Source organism: Nymphaea colorata, chromosome 2, assembly GCF_008831285.2.
Source record: "Nymphaea colorata isolate Beijing-Zhang1983 chromosome 2, ASM883128v2, whole genome shotgun sequence".
NCBI classification, from domain to species: Eukaryota; Viridiplantae; Streptophyta; class Magnoliopsida; order Nymphaeales; family Nymphaeaceae; genus Nymphaea; species Nymphaea colorata.
This window is the reverse complement of record NC_045139.1, coordinates 2,029,266-2,052,988: the sequence shown is the minus strand read 5'-3', so window position 1 is coordinate 2,052,988 and position 23,723 is coordinate 2,029,266. Positions and strand designations below refer to the sequence as shown.

Sequence of the window (23,723 nt, the reverse complement as noted above, 5' to 3'; positions counted from 1 at the left end):
GTGAAAACCAATGTGGAGTATTACACATGTTAGAAGCGAGATTCTGAATCAAGGAGAGATTGAAAAGTTCCATTAGAAGTGGTCGTAGTGGAGTAAACAGAGAATTAAGGCGAAATGGTTGAGGAAATGGCTCTGTAAAACATGGATGAATCAAAATGCAGTCCTTCATAACGAGGGAAGGGAGATTGTCAGGAATTGGTGGTGGGACTATGGGGGAATATGAAGTATCTATATTGTGGTTCCCCATGGACGCTGAAGTTTAAAAGGGAGACAGAGTTATGGATGATGATCAGAATCAAGCCTTATCCTTGGCTTATTTTTAGGCTGAGGATGGTGCATTTCCTCTGCTTGTATTATGAGGAATATGCAGAAAATGACTTCGGTCTCCGATCAGAAGTGGATTACTGTATTTTTGCTGGGGTATACCTGTGGCAGAAATCAGGTGTGGGAGGCGGAAGAATTTCTAACTGCATTTCTGAACAGGTTTCCCTGGCGCTGGGAGAAGGGTTGTGAGAAGGGCCTATTATGTGTTGATGATCCATGTAATGATGGGACTGAGTAGGATAATCTTCCTGTAGATTAAGTGCCCAAATTAATGTGTTGCTGTACTTTTGCTTCTTATTGATTGATTCTTTGTATCCTTTGATCGTTCGTGATCAACAAAAGAATGGAGCCTGCCTCGCAGCCGCTGGGTTCGGTAAAAGAGATACAAGGATGGGCGAAGCACTTCAGAAGCGGAAAGGCACATCAATTTTTTGAAGAGGGAAGTACGCTTCCTGATAACCACGCCCACATCTTTACACATTAAAATAAGTTTGTACTCGAGTCTATCAAAATTGGAACCATGCAGGAACAGAATATTCAATCCACCATGGCTGGATTATAGCGTTCGAATAAATTCCCCATCGGCAAGTTGTGACACGCAAAGGACACGAATTGAATCGAACTTCCATGTAGACCAACTGCAGTGGGCATTGGAGAAATTGGATAATCGAAAAGTTTGATCACCATTTGCAACTGCTGTGGGCGAAGCCGCAACGACTTTGACGTGACACAAAAAAAAAAAAAAAAACAATGATATTCATACCTTTTTGAGTTTTTTGGAAGAGGATTGTCATACTGGTTTGTTACAAATCTGTTTCCTCCACTACAGTCCCCAAAATATGCTTCAGAGGGAAACAAACAGAATTACATCAACATAAACCCACCCACCCTTGAGAATTAACATCATTATGTGGTCAAAATCATCACAATAAACCTGCCATAGGCCGCCGGAACCCCATCCAACTCAATCCCTAATAGCAGCATCTTCCACAGCCACATCCCTCGGCGATCGGGCCAACTCACCGGCTTCTTCTATCATGCCCTCCTCATAGTCGGAGTATGTGTGGCCGTTCGCACCAGCGGAGTCGTCGTTCACCATATTTGGAGACTGCTTCCCTACGTCATTATCAGCACGAGAAGGTGACGGCTTCCAGACATCCTCCTCATGGTAGGGAGATCTGCTGCGCGGTGGTGAACTAATTGACAGGTGCGCAGGTGGGCTGTCCAACTCCCTTCTAGCCGCAGGGGAGCTTCCACGATTGCCGCACCTGTCACCGCTCCTGCTGCGGCTCCGGCTAAAGCTCCTGCTTCTACTTCTACTCCGGCCCTTGCTCCGGCTCCTCCTTGGGCTGTCACCATAACTGAAGCCCCAGTCCCATCCTTTACCCCTGTTTGGGTTGCTGCGACTACGGCTCCTGCTCCTACTCCTGCTCCGGCTATAACTACGGCCTCTCACCCTGTCCCTATCACTACCACCACCACGCCAACTGTCTTGATGGCCACGATCATAACCGCGACCATGTCCATCATCCCTGCCATGGGCTCTTTCTGATCTTCCAGAAGACGATAGTCCACGACCACCACGACCTCCATAGGCATCATTTCTGGAACCATGCCCACGGGCACCACCACCACCAGCCCGACCACTGCCATAATCCCATCTATTACGACCTTTTGGAAGGCCAACACTGCGTAAAGCTATGTTACGCAGTTCTTGTGGAACCTTCTGGTTTGCACCTTCCAAAACCTTCACCAGTTCACCAGCATATTTTGCATCCTGATCAGAAAAAAACGTGTAAGAGAGACCAGTTGCACCTGCCCTTCCCGTCCTCCCAATGCGATGGACATAATCTTCGACACCAGTAGGAAAGTCATAGTTAATCACCACCCTACATAGCAAAGAAGCAACAGAAGAAGTGTCAACTTAGAAGGGAGAGAAAGTGACTGCAACTTGGGTCCAAAACTAAAATCTGGTTTCTTGTTAAAGGCAAAGATGATTCCTTTCTCAGAGCCACTAAAGAAAATGCAGAATCATTCTGCATTTTATTTCGATACCTGATGTCTTTTATGTCAAGTCCTCGTGCTGCAACATCTGTGGCCACCAGAACAGGAGATTTTCCAGATCGGAACTGACTTAGAACATAGTCTCTTTCTCCCTGAGACTTGTCCCCATGAATAGCAGCAGCATTAAAATGGCGGGCGATGGACCGTACCAACTGATCACACATCCTTTTTGTAGAGCAAAAGACGATCACTTTTGATCCAGGTTCCTGAGAACGTAGTATCTGCTCCAACCGCCTCTGTTTCTCCATGGGCGGAACAACTTCGACATACTGCACAATAAGATTTATGTAAAACTGTTTAACCAGTAAACAAAAACAAAATGTCGATCATGAGGGCCTTGCACTTCAGGTTTTACATCTGCTCAATATAACAAGTAACAAATACCAATAGAGCTGCTAGTAGCAGGCCACAGCAACTATTCTAGAATTCCTACTTCACTATGGTCACGCAGTTGTTCTGCATAAAATTATCAAGCAGCTTCTACCGTCCAACCTTTTAACAATCCATAACCAATCAGAAAAACTTGATAGAGGAGTCATGTATTATATCTCAGAAGTCTAAAGCAATCTAAATTCAAACCAAACCTAAAGAGCGTGATTCTGTTACATAATCAATCGCTAATATCTCAGATTTGACATCCAAGAAAGATGGAACTAACCATGTGAACCTTAAAACCACAAAGCAACTGGATCAGTAGACTCATTTAGTTTCATCCAATTAAATGTGTCCCATATGCATTCATAACATTTCAAAAAATTTGTTGACCAGGAAACGAAATTGATCACAAACAACATTCCACAGTCGTAGGCAACACAAGTACAACCGTTAGAATTTGTATCGAAACTCCAGCTTACACCAATCTATATTAAATTTATACTGGATACCTGAGTAATAGCTTTGTTTGCAACAAGCTCGTCAATGTTCCCTATATTGACCTGAACAGGGTGGATAAGTAGATCAGCAGCAATCTTTCGAACTTCTTTTGGCCAAGTTGCTGTATACATGAGAGTTTGTCTGCGTGGAGGAATCTCGTTCACAATTTTCCTGATCTGAGGTTCAAAACCCATGTCAAGCATCCGATCCGCCTCATCAAGCACCAAATATGAAACTTGACGGAGGCTGACGCGCTTCATCTCCAGAATGTCATTTAGACGGCCTGGAGTTGCAACTACAACATCTACTCCACGGTCAAGATCCCTCAACTGAGGGCCCTTAGGGGCTCCACCGTACAAACACTGACAATCACAAAGGGAAAAAAAAAATAAGGGTCACAACCATCTCACAAGAATTGGACAGACATGGTCACAAGCATGTACTCATGAACAGCCAAGTAGCTATGGCCACAACCATCTCATGAAACTGGACGCCAATAACAAATATGCATACCAGAGGCTCTCACCTTTACAGACATAAAAAACACAGGTATTCCCAGCAAGGGACCAACTAGAATCCCAAAAGACAGAGCAAATACTAGAATCTTGTCATTTTTTACCAACATTGGATCTCTATGCCAAACAACCACAGTTAAGTTTTCAACTGTTAAAATCTGGGAAGTTCAAGAGAACAGATGAACCGATCACAAAACCCATACTGGGCTGGACCATTTTTGAAGTTGTTCACAATAATGTTGCATGCAATGCAACTAGCCCAAACTAAAGGCCATAAAATTATTTGACATACACCCAATAATGCTAATATATGTGCAGAAATCCATCATGTAACCTGCCAGAATAGCCTCAAGTAGAGTAAATACACACCGCACAAGAAATCCTAGATGACCTCCCAAACTTCACCGCTTCTTCTTGTATCTGCGTTGCAAGTTCTCTTGTTGGTGACAGGACCAGGACAGTTGGGCCCATACGTGAATTGTTGTGTCGTTGTTTAAGATGAATAAATCCTGGGATAAGGTAACCCAGGGTCTTCCCAGACCCTGTCTTCGCAATGGCAACAATATCACGATTCTGTAAAGCAACTGGCCAAGTCTGTGCCTGAATTGGTGTGGGAGATGTAAAGCCAGCATTGTGCACCTGAACGCAAGGAGCAGTACAAAACTCAGCAGGAAAACAAGCAAGATCTAAAAAACTAAATAAAAGTACACTCAATCCAGAATTGAAAAGAAAATTAAGTTGTCTTGGAGTTTTCCTCAAAATTATAATTGTAGTAACTACTGCTAGCTAAAAGAAGCAACCCCAAATGTACAAGGCCGCCTGCTGAAGCAAGCTGGAGGATAAAAGGGGTGGGCTTCTTCAGACCAAGTGGTAGACTGAGCCGTCATGTATGGCAGCCCTCCGCGAGCTGGTCATTCAGAAAGCCCTCGTAGTTGGTCCACTGTTAAGGCTCTCCAAATACATCCAGGGCAGCAGCCCCGGCCACGAACTTGTGATTCGGAAAGCCCTCTCATAGTTGGTCCACCGTTGAAGGCTCTCCACATACATGCAGAGCCCCCCCAAAAAAGGGCGGCACAACAGCAGCACAGCAAACGACATTAGCTCCTCCAGGAGCAAATATCGTGCCTACCACAAAGTAGAAACCGAAACTCGAAATCAGTCAGTAGGGAAGAGCCCCACAAATGTAAATAGACTCAAATAATAAAACCAACTTACAGAGAACGTCAAACGAACAAAGAAAACCTACAATGACAGAACTTACACTTCTATGAACAGAGATGCCCAAAATTTAAAAACTGGAAGTATACCTCTCTGAGAATCTCTGATGGAAAACCGGTAGACTCGAATGTTGTGAGCGGTGGAGGAATGTTATCACCCTGAATGATCATCAGAAGTGTTCTCTCAGGTTTAAGAAAATAATAATTTACTATGATCCACCAAATGTGTGTGTGTGTCAGTGTCTGTGTGTGTGTAGTGTGTACACCCAACACAAAGAGAGAGGAAGAGAGAGTTTGATAACGCAATTCTTATTCCAAGCATTTAAAACAAAAATGATAAGAATCATGAACAACACATTTTAAACAAAAAGGTATAAAAGTAGATCCATCAAGCTGTTCCACAAGGTTATAATTTATAACTGCAAAAAAACAGCAATTTGATTTATTCAGTCATTTACAATTTGTACCTCGTAGAATCAAGTTTGCTCCAAAACAAGTCCTTTACTTTATTTTTGGGTTCAAACAATGACTAAAGTGGAGGAGATATTCACGCGCAAAAAAAAAGTGATGATAAAGAACAATAATGACAAGAAATACCAACAAGGAGAAAAAACAAAAGAACATCAAAGACAAATAAGCTGGAAGGTACGAAAAAGATTGTTAACGTTCAACAAGGCTGCAGTAAACAGTAACCAAGCCTGAACAACTATTAATCAAAAGAAAGTCCCTCTGCAAAATCTGAAAGTCAATGCAACTACTACCCAAAAAGACAGTCTCTCCACAAAACAAAAAGTCCATGTATCAGTACTGAATACTGATACTGACCTAAAAGAAACCAGTCAAGGAAGCTGGTGCTTCAACAACAATAACAGAAGCATGCCTTTATATCAAATTAAGACTCATTCAAGGAAATATCTTCCCTAGAAAGGAGTCTCAATAAATTCTTCGCCCATCCACATACAGAGAATAACACATAAAATATTCTTCCAACCAAAAAAAATAAAAAGAAAAGACGCCTTGGAAAAAAACTTCCATAGAAGCAAAAGAAAATTTTTCAAACATGGAGGACAAACAATGCATGAGAAAATAAAAGATAAGAAGCGTTTCCAAGGATTGGAAAACCAATTTATCTGCCTCAACAGGCTCAACACTACAATTTCATGTCTTTAAGATCATAACATAATCTCTAAAGCCAGAACTCACGGTTTACATGCATGCAACAGATCAAGATTCAATTAAATTCAATTTTATAGTTCATCACTGACTTATGGATACTAACACATTGTATACATAAGAGATCCACATATATATTGAATTTATTTTAGTTCCATTTAATCAATAGGACTTACTAACATATGAAACTATTAATCACATCAACCTGTTCTAAAAAATAGTGTGCATAAGTTTAGACAAAATCAGTAAGTCCAAAAGGCAAACATTCATTAGAAAGCACTTAACATAGTGGTTGACAACGTGACTATTTTCCTCCAAAATTGTAAATGATAATTGTTAGTTTGGGAAGAAAGGACAAATGTAGAAATTTCTTAAGAATATGGGACTGCCATGGATAGCAATAAATGCACCCTTTCTCTCTTTTTGGACCTATTACATAAATGCTAGCTCACTCTTCTGTATTTTTGTTCCCCTACAGCCCAACTGGCCTTTATTTTCCTCTTTCTGGATGTGTGTCCCAAACGGTAAGTAGGAAGCCTTTCTTTGTTTAAAACCGAAGGTGACCATTTGGAAGTAACAAAAAAAAAGAGGTTTTCTGCCCTATACAGAGAGAGGGGAAAAAGAAAGGAGAAGCGAAAGAGAGAGGGGAACTTCATTTTTAAATGGAGCAACGACCATTCCAATGGCTACAACAAATAGACGATAAATAGCTGAAACTAGCAACAACTGCATCAACAAGGTTCTACATGCATACCAGTATTGTGATTTCATGTTGTCTCCTATATACATCTGCAGGCACTGCATTTCCAGGATCTGAACCATGTGCTCTTCCAGATGATCGAAAAGGCTGGTTGCTTGAATATGACTGACCATGAGAACCATTCACAGGAGGTATTGGACCATTTTGCAGGTTGCCACTGTCATTTCTTGCAACCTAAAACAAAAGTCCCCCACCCCAATAACAAAAAAGGGAAGACAAAAAAATTTAACCAGTCAACACAAAGAGCATTAGCAAAATGGTTTTTATACAATAGTCCATGGACTCAAAGTTACCATGAAATATGAATCATATGATAATTATGAAAATCATGTGTTCATAACTTGCCATATTAATCAAACATATCTTCCTTTTCCAATAACTTGTCACCTCTCACTCTCAGATATCTATGTGCACAAATAGTCAGTAGGCATGGCACTAACATTTGGATTGGAGTGTCATAATAGCCCAGAAAGATTTATAAGTACATAAAAACATTCAGGACCCTTGCATCTTAAGCAGGTGAGGAAAAAGGGGGCTGGCAGGAGCCATGGACCCTCTTGCGATTTTGAAAAAGGGAAAATTCACTGTTCTAATTTTCAAAATTTTTTAGGCACCCTAAACATTTTGGAAAGCATAATTTGGCTCCTCAAAAACTTTCGAAAATATATTTTGCCCTCCTAAGAAAAAAAAATTCTTGGTTCCACCACTGATCCCAAGAACCATGTTGTCACCAAAACAGTGGAACGGCAGAACACATACAAAAGCTACATAATCAGACTTGTGAATGTTGCAGCAACATCCTTTGCAACACCTTGAATCAAGGGTCAGTACCAACAGGAAACATCAGATCACCATCTCAATGCTGACATCTTGAAAAACTTCCATTAATTTTCATAACTCACAGATGCTTCAAATATCACAAATGTTGTAAAAAGCGTATCGTAAGCCGTATTGGTCTGGCTTTAAGATACGCTGTATCGTAAAATATCGTAACCGTATCGTTTTTTTTAATAAATCAGAAAAAATAGGAAAAAATTTCAAATAAATCATAAAAAATCAGTAAGAAACAAGAATAATATGTTCTTCATAAAAAAACACATAGATTTATAAGTCATAAGGTCCATAAGTCTATTTGATACCACATCAAAAAACAAATTTTAGATGTTACGTATTACATCACAAGATGATAATGAAATTGTGAAAATGTTCAATGTCAATACATACAAAGTGAAAGCACTCTCGACTCTCATTCATAATCTTCATCATATTCATTCTTATCCTCATCTCCATCTTCTTCTTCATTTTCATCTTCACGATTTAAAAAAACCTCTTTCCTCCCAACGACAATCAGCCACCCATGCACAAATCCATGGTTTAATCGATGATTTCATTTTGAAAATCGATGATTTTCCTCCACGGCGGCACAATCTCTAGGTTAAAAATGAAGAAGGGCCGGGTTTTTATAAAAAAAAATCGAAAAGGGGGGTTCCCCCATTTTTTGAAATCAGCCCGTATCGTAAGATACGGGGCGTGTATCGTATCGTATTTTGTAAAAGATACATATCATAGTGTACGTATCGTACAACACTGATCACAATAGCCTTCACTAGCATCAGCATAAGCTTCACTCTCAGTCAATATAACTTACAGGGGCGAGGGCAACTACTGTGGTATGAATGAGCCAAATTATAAATTCTCAAATGTAAATAGAAGATATAAATCGACTTGCAGAAGACATCTTCTTGGTTCTTTTCAATAAGACCACATACCATAGAATCATAGATAAACTGTATATGCAGTAAAAAATGATTAGCCTCAGAAAATAATTTCCCAAAAAAATTTATTGTCTACTCTCCACCCAGTAGATAGCTATAGTACAGAACGTAAGTATTCTTTATCGAATAACATACTCTTTATTGAGATGTTCAACTAGACTACAGTACACTCAAGCATACATGATACCAAATAAATAACCCAAAATAAGAACAAGAAAGTGCAGTTGGAGGATACCTGTTGTGCCCTTGCTGAAGGAATTGGAGCAAGCTTAGGTTGCAGGCCACGTCCCACATCGCCATTACCATCATAATGGTGGTGGTGACCGTCACTTGATCTCATCCCAGTAGAATGTCCACTTCCATGCCGCTGCCCATAATTGGAAGAAGGATCTTCAACCTGTTGCCCATGGGATCCACCATGTTTTCCATGAGCTGGATTTTCGGAATGCTGAAGGTGAACAGATGAGCTGACAGATACAGATGCTAGCTTTGGAGTGGATGGAGGAGGAGGTCCAGGGGGAGGAGGAGGAGGGGCTAGGGTAACTGGTCGTTCATACTGAGTGACATTTGTTTCAGGGTTCCAGAAATACAGGTAACCAGTGTTCCCATCGACCAAACCTCTCCATGGTTTTGGAAGAGTTGGATCTTCAGGAGCATATCGTGGACCAGTCGAAGTGGTAGCCATAAAGTTTCGGTACTGATGAAGGCAACTTTGCAGAGCCTTTAAAACCTTATAATCTGCAAAGTCAAATGTTGAGAGACTGAGATACCAAAGGCAGACTTCACTAAACTCCCAAAGGTTTAGAGCCCACACTCAACCACTACAGATATCACTACCAACTTTAAGTTTCCTGCAAAAGTCAAACAGCATATTGATTAAAGCTTGCCCACAAGGACATCAAAAGCTGCTGGACCCTTTTTGCTGTACATATGGCACCCAATAATACTAATCACAAACATTCACAAAATATGAGAAAACTTTTAGTCCGGAGAAGCATTGTTAATCCAATGCAGCCCAGGTTCAAGAATCTCTTTTCGGAAAAATCAATAATATTGGAGAAATTAAAACGTGAAGCTTCAGCAACTAGGAATCCGCTGCATCCACAGGTGCAGATATTTCACATCACTTGGGCAGAAAGATCTTTTATATATCAATATGTATAATCTAAAACCGCATTAAAAGGCAACATTCTGAAAAAAAAATTGCTAGCTTTTATACTTTTATAATAAAAAAAGTGATAAAAACAAATTCTATCACACCCAAAAGTAGAATTGCTTGTATCGGGATATCCGAAACCGATGGCTCAGGAAGCTTATGTTCAATACAAGTGGATCACTCTCAAACTCGACAAACATTCATGTCAAAACTAAACGCAATTACGAATCAACAACCGAACTTAAGACAGAACATACTAAACGATAAAGAACCCCCACAAAAACGTACTAAACAGCAACATCTCCAAACCAAACGCCATGCCTGGAAAGACCGAAACTACTCTTCCCAAACTCCAAGCTCTCTCTGAAACAAGCTGAACCATCCAGTCCATCAAAACCCTAGTCTGGGCACAGATTTCTTCGAAAGGATGCGAATCACTCATTCTCAAACAGCGCGCCCAAAATGGCCCCAAACACAATCGAACCACCAACCTTTCAGATATCCTTAGGCCCCTAACATCCATCCAAAGGAAACAAAATCACCAAGTTTCATCGAGGCCTAAAACCAAAATCGAACTCTGCGCAAAAAACCGAATGATCCATTCTCTATGTCCTATGACCCTAGTTCCCACGAACAATCCCAAAACGAGTCACACGACCTGTGCATCTAACACCAACCCAAAGCAAAAGAAACCACCGAGATTTTCACAAGCCCTTAACTCAAGTTCCTCCCATACCGATCTGACACCACCCACCCAAAAAAAGAAAAACCCTAGCTCCAAGTGCCAGATAAAAATCAAACAACAACCAAAGACTCACCGATTCACAATCATCATGGCTCAATCTTCAACCCAAACCAAACAAATTCACTCTTTTACAACCCTAGACCCACGGCGACAGAGAGAGAGAGAGAGAGAGAGAGAGAGAGAGAGAGAGAGAGAGAGAGAGAGAGAGAGAGAGACCTTCAAGCAGCCAAGGTAGGGGCTTGAGAAAGAACGACGGAGCTCTGTCGCCTCGCCCTCCTCGCCGATTGGCTCACTTTTTCCGCGCGCCCGCCGGAGACTCCGATTTCCTCTCGCTTGCCCGCCCGCCTCCAAGGACCGCGCGAAAAAACATGAGCCGTTCCTTTTGCCGTCCCCTCACCCTTTTATAGACGAAGTACAGAACGAGAGGGGAGGTTCGAACTAGTGCTGAGTTTCCATACGGTGGCGGCCAACCCCACGGAGCCAAAGCTGCGGTTTCACTGCTGAGAGTCCTCGAACGGCCAGGCGGCAAATAGTTAACCTGCTTCTCACCTCTCCCTTCACTCTTTTTATCGTTATTATAACGGGAATATAACGCTGTATTAAATAAATGTCACATTCAACTTGGCTTTTATTTCTCTGATATTTGCCTGCATCTTAAAATACCCTTGAGGAAACAAAAGAAAAAGGCATTCAAATAAAAACTTTAAAAAAAGTAAGGAAAAGGAACCACGCATTTAATGGAGGTGGGGTCCAATAAGAAACTTATCTAAACTCTCATATAATGTCTTTAAAATGTCAAAATTTTGTTCTTATTTTGAATGCCACTGACAAGCTAAATGCAATTTAAGGATGCTTATATCAGGGGAATCACTGGAAGAACCAGACCCGTTGGTTTAACTTGTTACATTTAGTTCTCTAATTGGCAGTTCATGAGAGGTGAGGTCACTCACCTTCTCCCAGTTTTTTACTGCTATGAAGTGACGAGTTGAAGTGATTTGAGATTTCCACGGATCTCCGATTCGATCTTGTTGGATTTATATATCGATAATTTTTTTGCATTTAACCATGAATATAAAATGTAATGGTGGTTGAACCATTAGATTTTACATTAACATGGATCTTATACTTTAGATATGAGATTCAAGGTCCTAGCTTGGGGAACTCTGTCTCTGTCTCTCTACATATAATTAAAAAAAAAATAGTTTAACTTATATAAAAATTTTGAAAAATTATATTTTCAGCTCCTTTCAAACTTTAGAGTTGTGAATTTTAGTACGGTAAAATGCGTTAGAGTTAAAGTAGAAATCCAATGGTACACTAAAAAATGTCACAGTTCTCAACCAAGATTTCGAAGACGAGCAACCCTAAAATGGGCAGCAGGTGTTTGGTAGTTGTATCATGGAATTATGGAAATTGAAATCTCAAAACTTTCGATCATCTTTTTTGGCAAAACCATCGTCACTGCACGTATACCGTGGCTTGCAATTTGTAAGAATAGATACTTTGACCTTTTATGGAAGTATCTTTTCTAGCTATAATTTATATGAAATGAATTTGGGCCACCAGCCTTAGTACCTTTATAAGGACTTATCTGTCAATTTATATATATATCAGCAATTTAAGCATCACTCTTACAAATTCATTGCTGTGAATCAGATCCCTGTGGCTACTTCTCAGAAGAGAAAGGGACAGAAATAAATATATATATATATATATATATATATATATAGAATCTTAAATATTATTTCACACTAGATGCATGTGGGTTATGACTACATTGATCAAATTGAATTGATTGTACGCTCTACATTCAATTTACATAATTTGTCTACGTGTTGTTAGCCACTTTATATAATTCATAATAAAGTGCAGCAGTAATGTTATGCTGGAGGGTAGTCACTTGTTAGAAATTGCCGCAATCTGTATCAAGCTTCCTTGCCAGCCTCCTGAATCGCCGGCGAGTCTCCGGTTCAGATCTTACCACAGAATCAACCTTTCTAGGTTGGGTGGTAGTATAGAACGTAAGTGAAAAGACCCTTTCCCTGCCACAATCCTGCTCCCGTCTATGTACTAGTTCTGAACTCTTTGGAGCAGTAACTGCAGAGGCTCCATTTCATCTCCTGTTCGATCGATTGCATAGACCATCTTCTTTGAACACTGCACTCTGCTACTTATTTCAAACAAATTTTGTTTAATGGCAGGCCTTTCCTTTTTCCCTTTAATCCAGAACCGTAGGGCTTACCTGAGCTGAGTCAGGCTGGAGCTGGGCTCGGCTTATAACTTTCTTGGCTCAAACTAAGTCAAGCTGTACAATATCAGGCTGAGCTCGACTTGATAGACGAGTTGTCGCTTGAGCTCATCTCGTTTAAGCTTGTTTATCAACTCCTCTTTTGACATGACCTCTTCCCTTTAATTTTTTTTTTTAAAGAAAAAGACAAGCTAAATTAAATTTATCTCCCTCAACTTTAATCGAGTCAAGTTCATGTACTTCTAACTCGACTCGTTTACAAGCTCGACCTTTCAGTTAACCTTATGCACGATTAATTTAACAAATGAGCCTCAAGTTAATCACAGTGGAGTAAGTTTGAGCTGAACTCGAGTTGGCTCAACTCATGTTCTTTGAATTACTGATTTAAAAGCTCCAATCTAATGCAATGTTTGCTTGAACCATTTTCTTTGGTGTTTGGGTGATCATGGATTGGCAACTCAAATGTACCTAAGAAACTTGATTTCTCTGAAAAGAGTTCAAGAAATGCAGGCATAGCCTTTTCTTTCAATGAAGAAAGAGCGAATCCGATCCTAGACCCTCTGCACGGACTGAAGTGAATCTCTACTGCCCTTCTCCAACCGGAAGATTTCATCCTTCATTCAAAGTTCAACTGTTTTGGTGTTATCTTCTAGTACCGATAATACAGCCAAACAGGAAGAAGCTGTGGTAGCATTTATGATTCAAATGTTCCTAGACACACTTGAAAACACATTGTCATGTATTTACAATCACTCAAAGCTATATAACAAAAAACAGGATTTTCATTTCATCGCACTTGTTTCTCAATATGAACTGTCGATATTACATTATTGCTCCCCCAAAAGAAAGCTTTATTGCTCACAAAAGTATGGATAAACATGAACAATGTCTACATGGATTCAAATGTTAGCCGCCTTACAGCTCTCAATAGGCAGTCTCACAAATGTTGAGTATTTACTTCCATTGGGCATGTTAGAAATCCTCAAAAGTTTCCAGAAGTATACATATTCCATTATTATTCTCCAATGCAGATCTGATTCACTGTAAAGAAACTTTTCTCACATTGACAAATGGTCTAATGATACAATGTCAATGAGAGACGGCCCCCGTAACTAGTGGATTTATAACATACATATAGAGAGAAATGGTCTAGTGAGAGAGCCACAGAAATGGTCTAATGATACAATGCCAATGAGAACGTCCCTGTGACAACCACTGGATTTATGGCCACGAATATCCACAATTAAATATTATAAATATAGCCGAAAACTAAAGACTTACCCATCATACACTTGGAAACTGTAATGAAACGATTTATCTGCTCTACATGAAACGATTTAAAAGCACCCATGAGACATAGGTGCAAGGTCCACGTTCGCAACAAACTATTATTTACCATAAGATCATCCAGAGGCACCTCTTTGTGTCTTCCTTGATTCCTCAAATGCCATAGGATATCTATACACATGGAGGTGTACATGTTTTTTGGATCAAACAGACGCCAAAAGAAATCATTTAGGAAAACAGAATAGGTGAAACAACAACTCCGCAATTTTGACAGTGGAAAAGGGAATGGGGAAATGAAAGAACTTAACAAAGAAATTACTGTTCATAGAAAATTAGAGTGCAAGAATAGATCAGTAAATCCAATAAAAAATTTGTCAGACTGGTCATAATAAAGCTGAGAACAGCTTATAGAATTTCCAAATCCTGGCTTTTTTGCAGGTCTAAAAAATTTATTGTTTTACGTTTATGAATAAGTGGAAGACAATTCTGCGATCATGATGTTAGAATCAGCCAGTCCTTTTCACCAAAGATTGCACCCTGCTCCTGCATGCCAACCATGCACAAGTCATTTAATGTTTCTACAGTCAGCATTAGTTTCTCCAACAAAAACTCCAAAAAGCATGAAAGGTTGAATTTATTGAAATATGATATCATGAGCAATCCAGGGAGAAGCAACAGAAAACCACTATGGTAATGTCAAGGTAAAAGAGAAGAGAGATAAAATTTATTCAACTGAAATTCAACAATTGTAGACAGAATGTTTCTACAAAGAAACTACGTACCAGAGCGCTATTTTTTCTTAGACATTATGCATAGCACTGCATCCAAAATCCGGAAGTAGTCAAAAAAAAGTGCAGAATGCGTTCCCTCAAGCCCATGTCTGCTGACTCTGTTACTTCCAGTGAGATTGTTGCATGGGCTTCCTCCTACGATTAGATCAAACCCACCAAGCGTCCTCATCATGGTTGCCAGTTTATCATTTGTCAACTGCTCTATATCTGCAATCTCCACCAGCTTGCCCTTCTGACCAGTTTCATACCACCAATTTTTCAGGATATTTCTACTAATTTCAGACTTTTCAATGGAGACTACATTTTTCAGCTGAATTCCAAGCCTATGCAAAGCAACTTCAGCTCCCCCTATCCCAGAGAAGAGTGAAAGGACATTGAGACCATTGGGGAACATTCTCTTCAAGACAGATAGATGGTAGGCTACTGTATCCACTTGAAATGAGTTTCCAAGGGCCTTCAATCTCTCAGTCCTGCTGACACCACCACCTCTTGTATGATACTTGGGGAAACCCAGCAGTGGCTCTATCTCATCAGGCTCAAGTGGGGCCAACTTATGCAGGCCAACCCACACAAGATTCCACTTCCTGCACTGCTCAAGTACCTTTTGTTGATCAAAATAAGAAGGTGGCCCATCTGATGCAGCAAGAATATTTCGCAACCTCTCAGTGAGTTTTGCACTTGCGGTGCATGTTTGGATGCAGTTCAGCTTTTGTCTTGGATCCCATGAAGGCCACCACTTCTTTGTGTAAGGCAAAGCCTCTTGTATAGTTAACGGTGGAATAGGCTGGAGCTGAAATCTGTTGTCAATTGGAAGGTTATGGATATAACCCCTCTTCCTAGCAGCAGCAGAAAAATGTTTGGAGTCAACAAACTCCGGTTTGATATCATATAAAAACCTAGATATCGTTTCCCACACTCCCTTAGGTGTTAAAGCCACATTCTCATAATAAAAGTATGGAGGCCCTATAGCTGCATCAGGGAGCTTCCTAGACATTATGATGGGATTGTTAGGAAGACCAAAACCAACCATGGTTTTAGCTGGGACCCAGAAATTTGAAGGCACTGTCTCTTCATCATCATTAAAGCTCTTCCTTGCATAGCAGACTCTCTGCCTCTTCATATATGAGGCACTTCTGTGAATTGTACTGTCCTTATTTCTTGTACTGTTATCAAACCCTTTCCGCTTTCCCCAGGATCTTGAAAGACCACTATCCATGCTGTCACATGATCTCTGCAAATAGAAATAGCATAAGGTGTACCATGTTTTCAAGAAATAACTAATCGACAGAAGAGGTAGGTTAATAAATGTACCTCTTCCTCTCCCCATTGTTCACAAGTAGAAGATGATCCATACGTTGGATGATAATCAGCTGTTGCTTTGTCCGTTTGAGATGCATAGATTGAATCGGCAAGTTCCCAAATTGAAGCATTTTCACCTGATAAGATGATTGCAACCAACCATCATTGTGTAGTCAAAAAGTGAAGACGTTTAAGAAACAGATGAACAAATCAAGGTTGAAGGAATAAGTTTTAGGAAAGTGACAGCAAGATCGTATTAGAGAGCAACCTTCCTATGAAGGCTAAACAACATGAGGCGCAAGACAACAGACAAACCCAGATTGTGCCAATTCCAATACGAGATCAGACTATTAGAATGAATGATGATAAGGGTCCTTTCTTTGAAACATATTTTAATGCAAATTAAAGAAGGAAAATCAGATACCAGTATGGGATAAAGAATAAACATAATTAAGTAAGACACTATAAAGAGAATCTTGAGAGCTAGCTACACAAGTCCCTTTTCTAGTGTGAAAAAGGATCAGACTATAAATGAAGTAATGCATATTGCAGTTTTCCAAATAATATTAAGTTGGGAAGCTGGTCAGACGACTGACTGACAATAGTTTGCAATCTGAGTGCATCAGAAACTTAAATTCTTTAGCTTTGAGTGCTTGCTCTTTCAATTATAGAAAAGAATTGCCTTATTTATGCCCAAAAAAAACAAAAAAGCTAATTAGCATATAAAATACTACAAACAAGAGCATCCAACGTTATAAATGATATGGTTATAGTCTATATGTCAATTTCCACGTATCCAATATATGTACCAGTTAGAAAATGAGGCAATATTCAACAAATCAAAATGATCCTCACCAATGCACCCTCCATCAGAAACTGTTCAGTTGGACCCTTTGTGAATCACTAGAGAAGATGGCTTTCAGATCTATCCTATAGGCACCATGCCAATAACGTGGCAAAATAACCACAGAACTCCCAGGGTTACAAGAAAAGGATTCTCATAAAGTGGAGAAGAAACACATTTACGTCAAACTAGACATCCAGACCACTCTTCCAATGGAAACCCTTGGAACAATTTTCTCTTCTAACAAACCAAAAAGGCAAAAACTATATATATTTATATATATATATATGTGTGTGTGTGTGTGTGTGTGTGTGTGTGTGTGTGTGTGATGTAAAGGAGCTTCTTTTCTATCTAGAAAACCAATTACCTCAACCTCAACATGACATCCTTCATAAGAAAAAAGTGGGCCAAGAGGGCATTTTCTAGGAGCATCTCATCCTTTTAAGGCTATTATATCCCAGAAACTTCCTAAAATATGCACGACATTGGGCCTATTTACAAATCCCTGTAACATGATATAACAAAATATCACCACTAAAAGAAAACTCAACTTCAAACCATAAAGCAAGTACAACTAAATAATATCCACTCAATGATAGAAACCCTGCTTATAGATGAAGCATTTGAAACGTGTAAGCACTAAAAACACAAGAACAACATATCTAAAATAACTATGATAATCAACTTTAATTTGCATACAAACCACATCTGGATATTGCCAGAGTAACCTCATCTATGGGAAAGCCCATCTCCACCAATTGCAACCTTGTCTTGTCAATCCCAAATGAGTTTTCCAAACCGCGCTTATCATCTTCATGTCCCTGGTGCAACACATTAGCTAACATTTAAGATACTCTTCTAAATACACTTACAAGTGATATATGCCAACACAAGCAGATCATCATCGTGACTATAAGGAATTGTTCAGATCTTTGCAGTGAATAATTTACTTCAGTCAAAAACCAGAGCTTAATTCTTCCAATTTAAACAAGCAGAGCAATTATTAAACTAATGCTGCGTAAAGCTGCAGGAGTTAGGTTTAAAGTGGACCACAATATTGGCAGTAAAGGCCGTTAGGATGTCAACATCTTTAGAATGCATCTTGAGGTTTGCAGTTTAAATCCACCAAGATTTTTAGAACCAATCTACCAGAGCGAAGACACTTTCCTTTCGCTGTTAGTGACTTCCAATACAATGCACAAGGAATGTCCAGCATTTTCATTTGAGGCATGATATGGTGCACCATCCAACTCAAAGTATTTTGATACAAGGACAACTGAGGTTAAATGTCAAAATTTTTACAGCATAGACTTTGCACTACAAACTTAAGAGTAGATTCATATTATTCCTAGAAATCCACCTTAAATATCATAGTACATCAATAGTAATATTACCTTATTTTTAGTATCAACTTTAGCATCGCTTTGTTCATCATCTGATATATCATATTCATCATCAGGACTCCACGGATCATGAGGAGAATAAATACGAAGAGAGGAGTCATCAAGTGCCTACATATAGATTGAAAAGATCATTGAGAATCTTCTTTGAATAATCTACAAAGATGACAAGCTTTACCTGAAAATGACAAGCTTTACCTGAAACCATCTAGCATTACATGTGGTACCCTTTATTGGAGTAATGAATTAAATAACTTCATACAGGCGTACCAACGAATGTTCGTATCTGGAACCAAAAATCTCCAAGTGGGATGACATGACTACAATTCGGTTATGATATGCTACTTTGTTTCTAAAGTGCCTATACGCATTTCCGCTTTACAAAATATCGCACTGCCACGACAACTTTTGGAATTTTCCGATTTATTAGACTCTTCCAAAGAAACTCGCACAACAGTTTTGGCCTATGGATTTCAATCAACTTCAATAAAAAGGGCAAAGGCCCACCACCGTCAGGCCAAACCATTTCTGTTTCTCAGAAAAATTACACAGAAAATTAACAAGGGGACACAGTTTAAACAAATCAAAGGAGGAGAAACACACTTACAGAGTATGCGAGTAGTGTCTCCAGAACTGTATCAGCATCCCCATTCTCTGCGCCCAGAAAAAATAAGAACCTCAACGTCATGTGTTCTATTTCCAGACACTACTATACATATTTCAGTTGAATAAAGAACGTAAGCAGAGCAACCCTACGGATTCCTAACCGTTTTGTTTTATGGCTTTTTCCACCATATTCTCTGCAAAACCCATGTCCAAAAAATGGCGTTTCAGCCCGGAACAAGATGAACTCGGGCCTCTGGTATCTCCCTCGCCATTTCTTTCAATATCTTGAGCCTAGCATACTCAAGAAATTATAAATTTAAGAACTACCCAACACTCACAACTTCAAAATCCAAAAGCCAAGACCAAAACAAGTGCAACACTTTAATCCTAATAACTCCAGAAATCAACCAAAATGAACAACTATCCACTAATCCCAACTTCAGTGCCAATGGAAGAGAAGGCAAGAGGCCGAGACAATTTCATCACCTTACGGGACTGCCAACTGAGACTGGAAACTTCTTCTCCATCTTCTTCACCTGATTCAGACGGAATACTCTCTTCGCAGTCAATGATTGTCTACATAAACCAAAGAGGAAGAATTCGTCGTTCAGCAAAAGGATTGAAACCAAAAAAGGAAGAAGACAAAAAATTCAAACGAAGAATTTCAGAATACATTCAGGTTTCGTTGAATGACACCCTATAGAAAAAAAAAAATCTTTCTTAAAAACCAAACATGTGACAACCTAGTTTCTTAACTAGTCCAATAAAACATTATTTGTACGTTTAGGAAAGAACACAAGAAAGGACATTTTCTGTGGCTAACCACAAGGGAAGAAACTCACGCCCTTTGGACAAACCAAAAATGTTTCCTACGAATAACATGATGGTATGCACAAGCTTATCAGCCTCTTTTGAAAATAGTGTTTTCTAACAAAAACCTGTTTCGATCATCATCCAAATACACGTTAAACCTCATTTTGCCTTGGAATCACCCAAACGCACCCTTAAAGCCACTCAGCAACAATATGAAACTGTTCATCCAGCCCTAAACATTCGAGCATAATTATGAAACACATAATACATATCAAAGTTTTGGGTATATTCATGAAACAATAACAACATGGGGTCAAACAAATCCCTGGAGACATCATCAAAAACCCACCATCTTCTCATGAGTTGTTTTGCAGCTTCAGAACTCTATGTTCTATCTGCGACCACAGTACAGAACAAAGGTGAAGACTGGAATTCAACTCTGAAAACAAAGAAACACACCTCCATGTTATCAAGGAGGGAAATAGTGAAAGGAAGAACGTAAAAAGACGAAATTGCCAAGGAGCTGAGACTCTATTACCAATGCAAACCAACCGCCAAACTCCTCATCATTTGGTCCATTTGCTATTTCAAGAAATGGGAAATGGAGTTGGATTCTACTTTTATAAAATGTTATTTAGTTGTTGGATGAAGAAGAAATTAATCATACTTTCCGAGCAAAAGCAAAAGCTCTTATTTCTTTTTTTAGTCCTTCAAATTTAGAGTTGGATTTACCTTTTGTTTGGATTTTAGATGGAGGAAAAGTAAAGGAAGGAGAGGGATGAAAAAAAAAAAGGAAATGGTTTGGATAAAAAAAAATATTAAAATCATGTTTGTTTAAACTACAAAAAAAAAAAATTATAAAATTTATAATACTTTACAATAATATCCAAGCATTCAAAAATGATTCAATAAAAAATAAACCACAATTACATTCAACATTTTATTGTGTAGTAATAAATATGATAAAAATTTATATCGAACAAACAAAATGTCATTTTAGATGCACTAAGTGGATAACATAAAAACGACAAAACTTGATTTTGCTAAAAGGGTCCATGAGAAATACCATCCAGTCTCGAGCAATGGTGAAAAGGGTGAGAGTCAGACTTGGTGCCAATCAGAGTCTTGACCAGTAGTGAGGAGCAGAGTTACGCAAGATCGGTTGATGTTTCTTTTGTGAGTGGGTGGAAAGGATATACATGGTAAAAATGAATAAAGTTTTTAAAATTTGAAGGGGGTCGAATTAAAGTTTCTAAATTTTGACAAACACCAAAATAAAGATCGTAGGAGAAACTTAATTGGTAAGTAGAAGTTACATGAATAAAGTTCATCAAACTCATGGTCAAGGGATAAACTTAATTGGCAAGTAGAGGGGGCAGTAAGTAAGACTGAAGAGGAAAGGGGGAAAGAACTTTTAAAGTTTATAAAAAGAAAAAACACTGTTTTTTTAAGGATATATATATATATATATATATAGAGTGGTGGAGCTAGAAATTTTTTTGTCAAACTATAGTTTTAAAATTTCAACTATAATTTTTAAATTATATATATATATATATTAAACTATTTTTTTTTTACATTTACATATAAATTTTTAGAGTTTTTAAAATTTGAGGGGACCCTCCCGGCCCCCCTTCCCTCCGATCTAACTAATAGAAAAAAAAACAATCGTTGTCTTCCTCATTCAAACACAATATCAAATTTATCAAAGAATCAAAAGGTTGTCATCCTGAAAATGGATAAGAAATTATCCAGATGTATAACATACATACACGAAGTTGTTATGTATAACATTAAAGTTGTATGAGTTGCCACCTATGTGACATACTATCCCAAAGTCCGCCTATATGGGTCCATGTCTTTAATTTTTATTTTATTTAAAATCAAGTAAGGGCTCTTGTAAAATAATCAATAAAAATGAAAAAAAACTTTTCTCCTACTGTATATCAGTCCTTCCACCTTCTCAGCATAATCTAAAAGGGCTTGCAAACCCCAATTACCTATAAAAGTAATTTCTTTTATTTGCAGTTTTTTGTTTCCTCAAATGAGCTGGTATAAACTTATAGTGGAATTAGGTTGTGACAGTTTCCATGCTATGATGTTATGATAATGTTCAGTAATATTTCTTATATAAGCTAAAGTTCTGTTACCTATTGACAATAGCATTATCATAGGGGTCATTTTGCAACAAAAATATTTTGTGAGTGTTTTAATCTACTTCAAAAGTTAAAAAAGATTAATATTAATGATTGATAATGTGCATAACTGCATACATGTATACATGCCTACACATAAACGCACACACAACTACTTAAAAGTCACCTACCCTTAACTTCTTTCTAGTCAAAAGTGTGTGTAATGCATAAATGTATGCACACACTCACACACACCCTATCTAAGGGTTATATATATATATGAGGATAGAGAGAGAGAAAGAAAAGAACTGAACAAATGAGTTTCCTTAAATCAACTTTTTTTTTTCTTTTTTGAGAAATACTTTGGACAGACACCCCCTCTCATTATATATATATATATATATATATATATATATATATAGAGAGAGAGAGAGAGAGAGAGAGAAAAAAAAAAAAAGAGAGACCGCAAAATGAGAATTCATTGAAGACAAAAGCTCTAACAAAGAAAGAGAAAGAGAGAGCAGTGTGTGCGTGTTACTAAGAGAGAAAAATTAAGTGGTCTTGGGACAATGTATAGTAGCTTTTAACATAACGATGGTGTATGAACTTCATACACCAAAATGTTCCGCGTCAATTAGATCAGGAACCAGACGCTTAACAATGGCAAATCTTATGCCAGATGATCAACAAATCAAACACAGAAAAACATAAAAAGAGGAAATTGCCAAGTAGCTGAGACTCTATTACCAATGCAAACGAAGGGCCAAACTCCTCAACATTTGGTCCATTTGCTATTTCAAGGAATAGGAAATGGAGTTGGATTCTAATTTTATTAAATGTTATTTAGCTGTTGGATGAAGAGGAAGATTAATCTTACTGCCCGAGCAAGAACAGAAGCTCTTATTTCTTTTCTTAGTCTTTAAAATTTAGAGTTGCATCAATACTAAATCGTGAGATCTTCATTGTGCTTCAACTTCCACATAAAAACACATCTCATTTTATCGCATATGAATATATGCCTATGTGAACAATGCCCCTTGAGGCTATTAAATGCTATTTAGTTGTATTCTTATTTCCATTCAGGTTTGCTTTTCAAGATAGAACTCAAAATCAAAGGGCATGAATGTGTGATAAGCGTAGGATTTTAAGTTTTTTCATTTAGCAATGAAACTGCACATGCAATTTGAATCTTATAAATTACCAGATTCAAGTTCTTCAACCACGATCGTATATACTAAATCCTTTCAAAGAGTACAACTTGTATTGACTTATGAATGTTCTGATCCAATGGTCCAATTGGAATACCAAATCACAAGGTGAACACAAATTATTTAGGAAAATTTGAGTAAAATCCTATTCAACAAAAATGGGGTTTATGATAACAATAAAATACGAGACCATACAAGAACCATGGATAACCAGTCCAATCAAATTGATCAAATGACTTTGTTAGAGTACCAAAAGAAATTTCATAAACTCTAACAGTTAACTGATTTATTTTCTTAGAAATGTAAGTTTTTGAGATGATAATATATGAGGTATCCAAACAACTGCACACTCTTAGGCATTTCAATAATTTAGGCATGATAAATAGGTTGATCATTTCATTTATTCTTGAATAATCCAACTTTTTATATTAATATTGAAAAATCTTTGGAATTGCTTATTAATAATTGACATGCGGTTAATGCAGTTTTG

General features: G+C 38.3%; 2 protein-coding genes across 4 annotated transcripts; both read right to left on the bottom strand.

Annotated features, from left to right (window-relative positions):
* Positions 1-1,060: 1,060 nt before the first annotated feature.
* On the bottom strand, positions 1,061-10,981 carry LOC116247249 (ATP-dependent RNA helicase-like protein DB10). 2 transcript variants are annotated; one of them, XM_031619295.2, is made up of 8 exons: positions 10,819-10,981; positions 8,937-9,552; positions 6,921-7,100; positions 5,084-5,152; positions 4,146-4,415; positions 3,273-3,623; positions 2,380-2,657; positions 1,061-2,213 (listed from the first exon to the last, which is right to left on the bottom strand). In XM_031619295.2, exons 2-8 carry the CDS (start codon positions 9,384-9,386, stop codon positions 1,289-1,291), a joined length of 2,523 nt encoding a protein of 840 aa, XP_031475155.1. In that variant the 5' UTR covers positions 9,387-9,552; positions 10,819-10,981; the 3' UTR covers positions 1,061-1,288. The 2 variants fall into 2 exon arrangements, with proteins under 2 accessions (XP_031475155.1, XP_031475156.1); XM_031619296.2 differs by having other exon boundaries at positions 8,937-9,439.
* Positions 10,982-13,614: 2,633 nt separating this feature from the next.
* On the bottom strand, positions 13,615-20,380 carry LOC116248649 (DNA (cytosine-5)-methyltransferase DRM2-like). Of its 2 annotated transcripts, none has more exons than XM_031621557.2 (9): positions 20,240-20,380; positions 19,564-19,653; positions 19,239-19,368; positions 19,079-19,125; positions 18,466-18,582; positions 17,775-17,892; positions 16,240-16,364; positions 14,920-16,159; positions 13,615-14,680 (listed from the first exon to the last, which is right to left on the bottom strand). In XM_031621557.2, the coding sequence occupies exons 1-8, from the start codon at positions 20,240-20,242 to the stop codon at positions 14,927-14,929; spliced, it is 1,863 nt and encodes a 620-aa protein (XP_031477417.1). In that variant the 5' UTR covers positions 20,243-20,380; the 3' UTR covers positions 13,615-14,680; positions 14,920-14,926. The 2 variants fall into 2 exon arrangements, with proteins under 2 accessions (XP_031477417.1, XP_031477418.1); XM_031621558.2 differs by having other exon boundaries at positions 13,615-14,674.
* Positions 20,381-23,723: the final 3,343 nt, after the last annotated feature.

Excerpts from the sequence above, each read along its gene's own strand:
- LOC116247249 (XM_031619295.2), bottom strand. The coding sequence starts at position 9,386 with ATGGCTACCACTTCGACTGGTCCACGATATGCTCCTGAAGATCCAACT. Across the intron at positions 3,624-4,145 it reads CATCTAGGATTTCTTGTGCG|TGTTTGTACGGTGGAGCCCC; the intron begins GTGTGTATTTAC and ends TGTGATTGTCAG. Across the intron at positions 2,658-3,272 it reads CAAACAAAGCTATTACTCAG|TATGTCGAAGTTGTTCCGCC; the intron begins GTATCCAGTATA and ends CTTATTGTGCAG.
- LOC116248649 (XM_031621557.2), bottom strand. Across the intron at positions 19,126-19,238 it reads AAAAGCCATAAAACAAAACG|AGAATGGGGATGCTGATACA; the intron begins GTTAGGAATCCG and ends TTCTGGGCGCAG. Across the intron at positions 17,893-18,465 it reads AAGTTGATACTAAAAATAAG|GGACATGAAGATGATAAGCG; the intron begins GTAATATTACTA and ends GTGTTGCACCAG.